At 40.1% G+C, this 13,128-nt stretch overlaps 1 protein-coding gene across 9 annotated transcripts in view; it reads left to right on the forward strand.

The window, feature by feature from the left end:
• The window catches only part of TNRC6C (trinucleotide repeat containing adaptor 6C), a 107,454-nt gene that overhangs the window by 49,201 nt on the left and 45,125 nt on the right, over window positions 1–13,128 (forward strand). For 8 of the 9 annotated variants that reach the window (XM_068413590.1, XM_068413592.1, XM_068413593.1 and 5 more), the window contains exon 4: window positions 808–1,134. In XM_068413590.1, coding sequence (XP_068269691.1) covers window positions 808–1,134 — 327 coding nt within the window. Of the gene's footprint in view, window positions 1–807; window positions 1,135–11,738; window positions 11,997–13,128 lie in introns of those variants that run through there. The other variant, XM_068413597.1, reaches the window with a different exon arrangement.

The raw sequence follows: 13,128 nt of genomic DNA on the forward strand, positions 1-13,128 counted from the left end.
TTTGAGCATAACAATGATTATTTCTAGCCATCCTTTTTATTTATTGGGCTTTTATTTACTGTTTTAGGGTAAGTGTTAGACATCCTGCTTTGACAAGAATCCAAGATGTCTTAGAAATGCTGGAAGTGAAAACATCTAAGAAGTCTTTTCAGTTGCTCTGTTGTAGAGTTAATAGGACATCAATGTTTTTCTTCTTAATCTCGTGCTTTCCTAAGTCATATTTAGTATAAACACTCAGACACATGCATAGGCTCATACATTTGTGTATATGGGAGCCATTTGAGTATTGACGTGAACTTGATTGTGTGTGTATAGATTGCTCCATCTTCAGCCTATGTGCTTTCTCCTCATGCAGTGAGTACGAGATATTTATAGTAAACAGCTTCTCCGTTGTGTGCTGCTACCTTCTGATGCAGCCTGGGAAGTGGCAAGTGGGTGAGATAAGGCCGGGAGGTTTGCACGGTTAAAAAAAGACGTGTGGGCTCTCACGGAGTTGGGTGTGAAGCCTTTATCAGCTGTATTCTGGGACGTAAATTTTACAGCCGTAAAAAAATCAGGTTTTTTAGATGTAGATTTTAAAATTGTTATATAAAACGTTTCAGGAGGCTATATACGCAGTAAACTAGCCTGAGTTCTGGTCGTAACACTTTTCTAGTTAGAACATATTTTACGTATTTTATAGTCCATGTTTTGCCAACTGTTGTTTGGAAGACTGAAAAACAGCATCCCTTTGCTCGCTTCCAGAAAAAACACCCCACAATTTCTCTGTTACTAAATCAATTTTTTTTTTTTTTTTTTTTAATGCAGTGCCAGAACCTATTAAGACCAGTTTAAGCCAGCCCCAACCTGCCGGTACCGGTACCAGTACTTCCACCAGCACTATTACCAACAGCAGCAATGGCAAGCGTGCGTCTGCTAATGGGCAGCAGCCCGCTGCGTCCCGTTACCTGCCTCGTGAGGTGCCTCCACGCTTCCGCCAGCAAGAACAGAAGCAGCTCCTAAAGCGGGGTCAGCCACTGCCCACTGGGACTCTGACTGGCACCAGCCCAGCGCAAGGTACTGGACAAGCAGGGGCGAGTCCTCCTCCACAGCAAGGAGCGGGTGGACAGCATCATCCCAGTAAGACCCAAACAGGTAAGAATGGAAACACAGCGGGTTGCGACTCGTTCTTTATCTAGTTATGCCCACGGGTGTTGCAAAAACTTGACGAATGTTAAGAATTGTCTTAAAATAACAGGATTTAAAGTGAAGTGGATGCTGTTGCTCTTTTTCTTACAGAATAGTGTATGTCATTTCTAGGATCCAGTTCTAAAAGGTTTTCTTAGTTATTTAGATGCTCAGACCCATGGGGTCTTTTTCCAGTTTTTTTGTTTCTTTGGTAGTTATAATGGGTATGATCTTCAGGACATTCAAATATTTCTTTAGTCATCATTCTTACAGAAGCATTGTTAATTTGGGTATTTCCAACCTTTTGACTATCATTTTGGCAATTTTAATGTTCTTTAAAGAGAACTTTGCATATAACTCTATGTAAATCAAAAATAGGAATTTTGCTTATGTTGTGTTCTGACACTTTTATGCCTTTACTTGCTTATGCTCTCAATTGTTATTTTCACATTAGGAAAATAATATTTTCAGAAAAGCAGTTTGGTATCTTAGGCCTTTCTACCACTTCATTCCATCCTTTGCAGATAGACACACAACCTTCCTTTGGCTATTGGAAATAGCGTATTGAGGAGTAAGTCTCTTAGCTACCTTTTTTCCCTGAAGCTGCTGATGAGAAAATAAGAAGCAGCTCTGTTCTTATTTGCTCTTCTGTGCTAGAGATCGTGTAACTTTTACAGGAGATGAGCTTAGTCAGTAATTGATATAAATCACCTTTTTCATCACTGCTGTATATGTATGTCACGTTAGGCAAAGCCGGGAGTGTTGTAAGGTACAGTTATCTGTGGCTTAGAAGAAGTTATCTGGACTAAGTCACAAGGGGGTTTTGATATCTTCAATATTAGTAATTTCTGTATGATCTCAAGTGTTGCTCATTATCACTCATTAATGCTGTCAGACATCACAAAATTTGGATCTGAACTGCCTGCAGTTTTTCCCTTTGGGCATTAGTGAATCTTCCACTATTTTTGCTATACTTGCTGCTGTGATACTGAACTCCAGCAGAGAAAATTATTTGGTGTCCTTAGAAGTTTTAGTTAGATAAGAAAATCATCTCTCTCAGAAATTATAGCTTTTATGGTTATTGAGATGCATTTGAAACTCAGCTACACCCAGAAACACATATATGAAAAGGCAAAATAAAACAATTGTTTATTTACTTAAAATGTCATTTTTTTTTTTAGGGAGGGGAAGAGGTTCTACTTCTGTGTTCTCAAATATTTGGCTTTAGTGAGGTGGAAAGTACTGAGTTCCCACCGGTCAGAGCAGCATTCTCATCTTTGCAAATCACAGTGCAGCAGGGATGGTGGCTGACATTTATGGCTTCTTTTTGATTTGGAGGTGTTTGTTAAATGTCAGATTAATGTTTTGTGTTAGGTATATTTATATATAAAAATTTATATATGTATTTGGATGTTTATTATTTTATTTTCAGAAATCTAATAATTATTTATATGGTAGAGACAGATGGGCCAACTCAAGTGGCTCAGGCTGGCTGAGGGGTCAGTATTAGGCTTCTTCCAAGCATCATTATAGGTGTATCTGAAACATCTTTGATCTTTAAGAAACATATTGTAAATCATAACGTAATCCATAAAAGAACGTAGCTTGTAAGAGTACAGTACTAGCTGTCTGACTTCGATCTTCCCAGATGCATCCGTACCTTGAGGTTTTAGACTTCCTTTCCTGATTCCTGTTTTAACTTGCTGTATAAAATAAGCATTTGTTCCTGTAGTTTGCCAGCCTGACAACTATCAGCAGATGTTCTACACTATTGAATTAGTTTGCTTTTTTACTCTTTTACTGCTTTTCTGTCACCATTGGAAAAATTCAGCATACAGTAAAAGCTAGTACAAATGGGAGGAGGAGGAGTGCAGCAGCTTTTCTGCTTTGTTATATTCCATGTTGCACAAAACAAGTTAACCCATATCAAATCCTTAGCCAAAGTACTACTTGAAAGCAATTAGTGCACAGAGTGAAAATTGTCAGGTTGTTATTCACTGTGTAAAGTCAAAACAAAAGCTTTCCAAGGCACCTGAAAATCTGTGCACAGTTCTTGGAGCAGGGAAGAGAATCTTAGACAAGCTGAATGCTTGGCTACTTTTTTGTCTACTGACAGCAAGAGGTTGTGTTTTGAGACTTAAATGGTTGCATCTTCCTTATGGAAAGAACTTGCTGAATACTTGAGCTCATTTATTTCTCTTTCCAGCAGGTGGAGCATCAGTTCATTTACGAACTGCAAACAGTTACAGGAGGGGGGAAAAAAAAAATCTATCTAGCTCAGTTTATAACCATGACAGCTGTGTGCCTGGCTGCTTTGTGAGGCTGAGAGAGGAGTGTAGCATATCTCATTCCTGAGAGACCTTTGTAGCCATGAAATACGTATATTGACAGTCGTCTTTGGTCTTTCATACTGACTTCGTCTTCACCTTAATGAGCATAAAGAGCAAGGAAGTAAGAAGAGTATCCAGAAAAGGTCAAAGCCTTTTCATCTCAGCTGTTAGGATTTGAGTAACTGTTAGCCTTAAAAGAAATTTTGGGATTCTATATCCTGAAAGCCTCCAGCACTTAAGTTATGAATTTTCCATGAAATTTAATTCAAACTGTGTCATATTTTTGTGAATATGAAAATAAAGAACTTTAAAAATGAGGATTCTGAGTGAGGAAGACATTGTCAGAAGGAAAATTTTCGCCATCCTCCTCTTACCAGTCAAAGCTGTATTCCTTTAATGTCTGTCTCCCTGGGTATTCAATTTACTAAAGAATCTTTGCAAGTACAAGTTCTCTGGGGAAGTGAAGGGAAGGAACAAAATAATCAAAGTTGTCCAGAAGAATCAGTGTAGGTACCTGATCCACATATAAGCAGGAATTTTGTCTGTCTGAACAGCACCTGCATTGCAGAAGTGATCACTTCGTGAACATTATTGGGCGTCTTCAAAGTCTAGAGGCAGTGAGTAACACATCAGTGCTTCGGGCTTTCTCGCTCTCTGCTAACTGGGTTGCCTAACCAGAGCTTGTTAGACCTGTGCTGGAGTCTGCCCAAGCAAGTCTTCATATGTGGCTTCTTTATACTCGTGAGGAACAATAGTAACTTTCTTTTGATGGATGACTGGTAGTAATCAAAGAGCCAGGATCATCGTACGCTAGCATCTTGTATCCAGAAGATACTTAATGTAAATTCATGTCTGTAGCCTTTCTTTTTATAGGGTCATATTCCTTCATAGTTAACTTGAAATTATGCAACCACATTCCTTCCAGGCCCTATTTATAACTACCCGGATACAAGGAACGCTGTTAGAGAGGCATTGCCAGCCTCCTCACTGTAAAAATCACACTATTTTATCTCTTTATTCTCTTATCAGCAGTCTCTGTTATCTGCTGCCTTGGCCTATCCAAAACACTTATCAGAACTCTTAACTGCAACGTCATGAATTAAAAAGGATGTTCTGCCAATGTAAGGAAAGTGGGAATTAATGACCACTAATATATTCTTTGTCAGGTTTATCATCTGGAAATATCAGTGAAGTGGATGAGAGTAGTGACTTTTTGTTTCTCTTTTAAGGTAATCTATAAAACATTAACTAGACAAACTTAATGGAAGAAATTAAAATATTTCAAATTGCATATAATATTTTAGAAGTCTTATCCCTTGAAAATGGTCTTTTATTAATTGTTAACTATAACGAAACTATTTTCTGTAGTACTTGAGAGCATTTTCTGTAGAATAGTTATTTGTCTGGAACTTTTCTCTTGACCTACAAAGCTTGTTCTTGACGTGGCCCTCTGTAATCCTTTTCAGGATTACACTGAAGGAAAGCTGTATCTGTAATTTATGAGGAGAATTCTAATGTCTAAGTCCAGTCTGTATTTTTACTTAAAGATGGAGCTTTTTATCTTTTCCCTCCCCACTTTGTCAACTAAATCCAACAAACGTGGTGAAGAGTTAACTTCTTTCATTAAGATGTGAGGCATTAATGGAATGATCCTTTTGCCACGTGGTCTAAAAAAATTAAGGTAATTTCTAGAAATTACCATGGGAGATTAAAAATAGAAGTAATATATCCTTCTTTGTTTCTTTATAAATTATGAAGTTTGTATAGGAGTCTCCAGGCAACCACTGTGTGTTTGATGATTATAAGAACAAAGATCAAAAGAAATAATCAGTTTTTCTTGAAGATGCCTTTCACTTTTCTGCAATTCAGCAATATAAAACCAACATCCATCAACTCAAAAGAAATGTACCATGTCCTGCAGGAGTCATGATGAAACTCCTGCACTACTTTTGTATCGGTGAGTAGGGTATTTTGTGGAACCGATCCGTAACATATGTTTCCAAAGTCTAAAAAGGAATGAAAGCAAGTAGTTCAGACAGTAATCAGAATGAGAAAACACGCAAGCATTGTGGAGACTGAAGAGTTACGCTTTTAATTTGTTCTATCTGTTGTTTTCTGGGAAGTGAGAATTTGACAGCAGTTACAGAGATTTATTTTCCTACTGTGGGCTGATGCCAAATTCTGTGCTGAACTTTTCTTTTGTATCAAGCTGGAAGTTTTATTTCACATTTCAAGACTTCTTTAGCTGCAGTTGGCATATTCATGCTTGTGGTATGGAATGTGCATGTTGAAGTAAGTGTTGTGGGCAGCTGGAAGTTGCTGAGTCCTGTTGTGTGGCCGGTTAACTCTTTTATAAATCTGTTTGTATTAACTTCGGTTTTGATAATTTTTTTTAGGAAGCAAGATTATAAAAAACCTGCTTACTGTTAAAATCATGTCTGACAATACTCATTTCAAACATGCAATCCTATAACGGTGGGATTGTCACCGAAATCAGTTCCTTCTAATAGAGGAAGTTCTAATCTAATCTAATCAGTTCTAATAGAAGGAACTGATTTCGGTGACAATAGTCACTAATAGAGCGATTTTTTTATGGTTGTAAAGTCAAATTTGGAGAAAAGTTTGAGAGAGATAATATCCCATCTAAAACCAGTCAATATAGTTGGAAAACACAGATAAGCTTTGACATATGGTTGTTTCATCAGATCTAGCAAAGTAGCAGTAACCTTCAAGGCCCAGCTTAGCTTACTGTACTTTGTGCTGACTGTAGGCAAGGCACGTATATGCAAAAGCAGGTCTGTAGCATATGAATAAAGTCTCATTTCAAAAGTTTAAAATAAGATTTAGCTTGATTTCCTGGAGGCATGGCAAACAGGCTGATTTTTGACAAATAAAGCACACGTGAAAACTGCCTCTATGGAAAAGATTTGCTGAACTTTATCCCTTTGGCCTCGTATTCTGTAATTCCACTAGCAGAATATCTTTGTTGGCAAAACATTACTGTGGTTTTGCTTTTAGTTGGAAAGTTAAGGAACAAAAACTTTAGAAATTGGTTTGTTCTGGATCCTCTGTAAACAGTGTTTTTTATATGTAATAGTTAAAACGCTAAATGCTATAAAGCAGAAATCAAGGATTAGACAGTATATTCACAGCATTTGCACACTTTCTATGCATATCATTTCACACTTTCTATAGCAAATACACTTTTCTAAAAAGTGTAGTACATAGTACCTGGAAGATGTTCATTGTTGTATCATGGCTATTGATCTTGAATGAAGGAAATAGCATGGTGATATTTCTTGCAAACACAAGAACTGGTTATTTCTGCTGCTTCTGTGGAAGATAACTGTATATAGCAAACATATGATGCTTAATCTGCAATAAAACTCCTCACGGCTTTCAATTTTTACATCACTTGACGAGGTGTTGGCCATAATTTTCAGAGCAGTTCACTGTAGAGCTCATGACTGTACACAAGGTTTCTGCAATGTGGCTATGTAAAAGTTTTCCTACCAGTGGGATCAAATTTGATGTTATACCATTTAAAAAATGTCCATATTAAAAAATATGGACATTATGAGTATTTTGTTTTGATTAAATCTTTTGCCAATAGTCTCATTGAATTAGCGTTGTAAAGGGTCATTCAGGTACCACCAGAGGTTGCATGAGTGGTGATTACATTTCTTTCTTTCTTGTTTTTTTCCTCAGGGCTTTGCTTAGCATTTGGTAGTGCTTCTTGTCTGGTACGTGTCCATGGAAATCAGGCAGTGTTACCAAAGGTCACAAGTGACAGGTATATGTTTAGACAAAAGGAAGTTAAAAAAGTATCGTACGAGGACAAAAATGTAGGAGTTAACATGGAGATGGGGCCTAGCCAGTAGGTACTGTCTAGATGTACTCCTGAGGGATGAGCATTTTCTGAAATGCAGTAATGGGAAAGTCTGTGAGAAGTGAGTCTCAGCTAGTAAAGGGTTTTGTCTCCTATGTAAATCCTCAAAAATTCCATATAATGCTTTGAATATAAATAGAGAAGTAGCAACCGCTGTGTAGCACAAATACGGGCATTATGAATGAAAAATGATGGTAAAAACTCATCAGTAAACTAATCTTTGGAATGAATTTTTCTGTATTGTGTATGTTATCTGACATCAGGCAGCAGAGCGTGAAAAATAAATCTGCTGCTTCAAATCTATTTGGCAGTGATTAGAATTTTTTACCGGGAGAAGGAAAAATAGAAATCTGTAAAAGGATAAATAACTGAGATGCCTTTAGAGTTTTGCTGTCCTCACTTTCAAAGAGTGGGGCTGTGCAAAAACATCATGACTCAAAGGCTGCTGCTTTTGCTTTGGAATCAGCAGACCTGCATCCTACCTCTGGCTTCACTGTAGGTGGCTGTGCTCTAGTGACAGCCAGATACATGAACTGCTCGGGTGTCTGGGGAGAAGAAAGGTCAGGAGACAAAGAGTCTGGCAAGTTGTTAAAATGTGCAGATGGCAGTTTTCTGACAAAGCGTGTGAAGAGACCGAGTAGCAGGACCTGTCTGACAGTGAAGAAGTAAAAGGTAGAAAGCAACTAACTAAGGTCAGAGGGACCAGGGAATAAGAGTTTTGTCCTTGGGAAGAGCAGAAAGGGAGTAAAGTTGTGAAAATTATCAGAAAGCTGAATTAATACAGCTCAGGAAACAGGTATGATAGTACAAGAAACAAATATAAAACAAAGACATTTGTAGCTGTTAGGAAAAAAAATCCTAAGAACAAAAAGATGACATTTTCCTAAGTCCACTAGTGAAAGGAAGGCCAAGGGAACTGGTCTGGTATTCAACAGGGAGAACCAGTGATAGATGGCGTCAGGAATACTTTAAATGCTTTTCCCTCATCTGTAAACTAATGATTGACTTAAAACTAAGGCTACAGTGAGTTAGAGTACTTAAGGAAATATTTCAAATTGTCTAGAAGTTATGAAATTCGTAGTAGACTACATTGAGGATGGGTTGGAGCAATCTGGCTCGCCGGCATCCTTTCAGTGTGAGAATTAGAAAACAGAAAATAAAACAACTGATGTTAAAAGGTGAGAAAGGAGAAACCAGGGAATTACAGATCAGTGATTGTAATCCGCTAGAATGATACTGGAAAGAATAACCAAAGCAGCTATTGCTGTGCATTTAGAAGTGTGCAAGAGAGAACGGAGCCAGCGTGGGTTTGTGAAGAGCAGGTCATGCCAAAGGAGGGTAGTTCCCTGTCAGCAGTGCAGCAGGTACTGTGAAATGGGAGGGAAAATCACGTCCTAGAAGTCGACTTTGTGCAACCTTTGACAGTGCCTCAGAAGACTTTCTCATGATGGATGTGTGGTGGCGTAAAGAAGTGGGAAGTATAAGATGAAACTATTGCGAGAAGTGTCATAGGTGCTCAGGAAGCTGCAGACAGGGAGTAGCTCCCAGTGCTTATTGCAAAGTGAGAACGTTTTGAGTGAGAGTGGAAATTTGTACTCTTTAATGTTTGCATCAGTCTTTTGGCTATAAACAGCAGCCTTCATTAAATTTTTTTAATGATACCAAGCTGGAGAAGAGTGCAAGGCAACTGTAAGACAAAATTACAATATGGAATAGTGGTGAGTGACAAAATTGTGTAATTGAATAAGAAAGAAAGAAAAGGGAAAGGTTCTTTATTATGGCCAGAACAGCTCTGTACGTACACAAATATGGTTATGTGAGTATCATGCTGCAAAAATGGATCTGGAGATGGTCACAGGGTAAACCAAATTAATGGTGTCATGCTGTTGAAAAGAAGACAAGTATACTGAGGGAAATAAACAGTACTGCTTTCCATGAGGGACTTCTGATAAGGCCTCTGAATAGTGAGTCCAGTTTGGGGTACGGCGCCTTCAGAAGGAAGTGAATCAGCTGGAAGAAGAGCAGAGGAATGCAACAGGAATGAGCAGAGATCTTGAAAACAAGCCTTGCAAAGAGTGAAGGAATTAGAGCTGCTAAGTCAAAGACAAACTGAAATTAGAAATGCAGAAATACCTAAATGACTGCTGCAAGGAAGAAAATGATACGTTCTGTATGCCTGTGGTGGACCAGATAAGAAATAATGGGCTTAAATTTCAACGAGGAAGATTAAGGTTAGACATTATGTGCCAGTATGAAAGCTGTCTTAAGAAGTGAGACAGAGCACTTGGGAATGTGCAGTCTCCGTTGCTGGAGGGCTTCCTTGGTGGGTTGGGCAAATGTCACGTGGGGTGTATCAGCAATAGTTCCTTAGATCAGGTGAGTGATCTGCATGACCTCTCAAATCCCCCTTTTTTAGGCTGCGGGTATCGATAAGGATTTCAAATTTATCAGGCTCATGCCCTGTTGAGGTTGCTACAAGACGGAGCACGTGGAAGGGAACAGTCGCTCATCCACCAGCACGGGCTGGAGTGGAAGCTGTGCTTTATTTTGCCCCCAAACTTTGGTGTGGGCTCTGCCTCTTCCTTGGGGTTCTGCATTGTCTCCCTATGTACCCCTGTCTAGTAAACACACTCCCCTTGGTTTGGTGCCCTTTAAAAGTACCTGCCTCTGTAAATTGAAGTAGATTTCAGGAAGTTTACGATATTAATTAGAAAAATAGAAGCAACATGAGAATGTGTCCTATGTTCTCTTCCAGTTTTGACATATCATTTTAACTAATGGAAATTTCAATCATGTATAGCTGATATAAAGGAATGTAATAATCCCACGACAATATTTTGATTTTAAAGTTATTGCAAAATTGACTTTCGAGCTTAGTTTCTAGTTGCGTTTGAAATAGTTTTCTGAATGGAAACAAAATGAAACAGATTTGATTTTCATTCATCTGTTGTTTTTAAAATGAGGTTAAACCCATCCAGTATTCAGAGACGATTGCAAAGAAACAGAGAATAAACATCTTCAGAAGGAAACCGACTGTTTTCAGGAGTACTTTAGTGGAACAGTTCTTGAGCCAAGAATAGCAGCAGCAATTGTGCTTTGGTAGTGAAGTGGCAGCAATTCTGAGAATGCAGCCAAACCTTTAAAGAGACACCAGTTGTGTGCGATCCAGTGCAGAAGGGTGAAACTGCTCAAACGAACACCTGACAAGATTTGAAACAGCAAATTTAAAACGTGCTCCATTTACTGCGTAATTAATATGTATTTGGGGCAGATAGGAGGAGGAGGAAGAGCAAGGAAGTGAGAAGGGGAAATAATTGTAATGGAGTGTGTTAGGCATACTGGAAGTTTGTGTGTAAATTATCCTTTGAGATGTGTATATATGCATTGATGATAGTTCTCTACGTATGTTCTCAGAATTTGTCATGATATTTAGGTCCTGAAAACGTTGAGCTGCAACCGCCCCCCGCTTCTGTTCACACTCTGGGTCTTCCTGTGTCTTAAAGGGAACTGGTGCCCTCCAGCCTGCGGTTGTTAGAAGATGGTCCCCCCTTCTGCAGGAGGCAGAAAGCGCCCTGATCCGCGCTGCTTTGTCTGGGGCGGTTCTTCTCTCCGTTTATAAACAACAGCGTCTTTGATTAATACACTCTCATGTTTGCCACTTAGATCTTTTTTAGACTGAGGCAGGGAAGTCATTAAGAGCTTGGCAGTGTGCCCATATACATCTGGGGTTTGGTCTGACTCTCCCCTGCCAGGCGGTGGGAGCTGTGGCTGGGGCAGGAGGCAGGAGCTGTGACCGGGGCAGGCAGGAGGACGTGGGGCAGGAGGCAGGAGCTGTGGCTGGGGGAGGCAGGAGGACGTGGGGCAAAAGCTGTGGCTGGGGCAGGCAGGAGGACACGGGGCAGGAGGCAGGAGCTGTGGCAGCAGGAGGACATGGGGCAGGAGGCAGGAGCTGTGGCTGTGTCTGGGGCGGGCAGGAGCTGTGGCAGCAGGAGGACATGGGGCAGGAGGCAGGAGCTGTGGCTGTGTCTGGGGCAGGCAGGAGGACGTGGGGCAGGAGCTGTGGCAGCAGGAGGATGCGGGGCAGAGGCAGGAGCTGTGGCTGGGGCAGGCAGGAGCTGGTGCCTGTGCCGGCGGTCGGCAGCGCCCACGTCTTCTCTTGGCTGCCTTTCAAAAGCGGGAGAAAAGCAGCTAGGGTGCTAATTGTAGCTGGGTCCTGAAGTGAAAATGTTTTGTGACAGTTGAAAGAATTTAAAGAGGAAGGAAGATCGGTTTAGTGTCAGCTGCAATTAGATAATCAAAGCTTAAAAATCCTACTCTGTTGATACCTTCACCTAGAGTTAAGGAGCGGAGCGAGGGGAAGGGGGAGGAGGGCTGTGCGTGGAAAGGGCATTTCCCCAGCCAGCGCAGCCGAGGCCCGACCGCGCTTGCAGGTTGTCTGGGCGCACGCTTGCACAGAGAGATTTTCTTGGCAGCTCTACAGGATGAGGCTCACGCTGTACACAGCCGACATATTGAAGCCGAGAGCCCTGGAGAACGTAGATGCAGGAGTAGAAACAGCTCTGCACACAATGTAGCGTCTCCTACGATGGTTGGGCGGCTCCTTTCTTCAGGTATTTTATTACCCATCAGCCCTTTTTAGAGCCAAAAAAAAAAAAAAAAGAGAAAGTAACCCTAACCCTGAGAAAATAGCATCTGCTTCTGTTAAATCAATTTATTACATAACATTTCAGAGCGAGCGCAGCAGCACGGCGTCCTAAGCTTTTGGCTGCATTTCAGGTTTGATAAAATGGCGTCTTCGCAGCGAGCTGCTTGCTAAAGATACGTTGCACTGAGCAGAAAAATGCAATTAGTTGGTGTTTTCTACTGCTGCTTTTGTTTTGGAGAGGTAGCATTTAGTGGAATCTCTGCTAATAATGAAAAATGTTGTTTATTTTTGCTTGTTATCTTTATGCATTTAAAAGCTTTCAGCAGCAGAGGAAAGGAACTACGTTTTAATGTCGTAGTGCAGTAAATGAAAACAGGATAACAGGCTTTCCCCCTTGTGTGCTTAACTATGGTTTAGTTTTAAAATAAATGAAGCTGCTTTATTCAATGCTTCCATCTCTTTTCTGTCCTTCCACATCATGTATGCTATTCAAGATTTCAGCTTCCTAACATCTGTGGGACTTGTTGTAAGTTAGCTTTGTAAGTGGCTTCAAATAGATGACAGTTTTCAAGTTTGTCCTCAGCCTCAGACAGCGTGTGCATGGGGCTGGATGTAGCAGGTAACCCGAAATATTAGCATGACAGTTCCCAGATTTTCTACTTTATTATATTTTGTTCTTTAGAATAGATAGTTGTCTCATGTTTTCTTTTTCTCTTATGAAATTAGCCTACGTTTGATGTAGCACTTAAAATGTTTCTGGCAATTCCTGTTTAATTCAGATTTAGAAAAACATAGTGTGTAGTCTTTTAAAGATCTGCTCATGTTGAATTGAAAACTATTTCTTTTGTGAGGAGAAAGTAATTTGCCCTTTTTTCTCGACTTCCTTCTCAGAATCACTAACCTTGGTGTGACAAGTAAAATCCCCAGTAGGACCGTCACTGGCCTTTGGGATTTTTCTCTCTTCTGCATGTCAAAGCAGACAACAACGCCGGCTGTAATCTGTCCTTTGGGCAGGACAGGACGAGCCAGTGAATCTGGTGGTTGTTGCGCTGACGAACATGAATTGAAAAATAAAACTAGTTATAAGAGGGGGAGTT

Source organism: Nyctibius grandis, chromosome 15 (genome assembly GCF_013368605.1).
Source record: "Nyctibius grandis isolate bNycGra1 chromosome 15, bNycGra1.pri, whole genome shotgun sequence".
Taxonomy (NCBI): domain Eukaryota; kingdom Metazoa; phylum Chordata; class Aves; order Nyctibiiformes; family Nyctibiidae; genus Nyctibius; species Nyctibius grandis.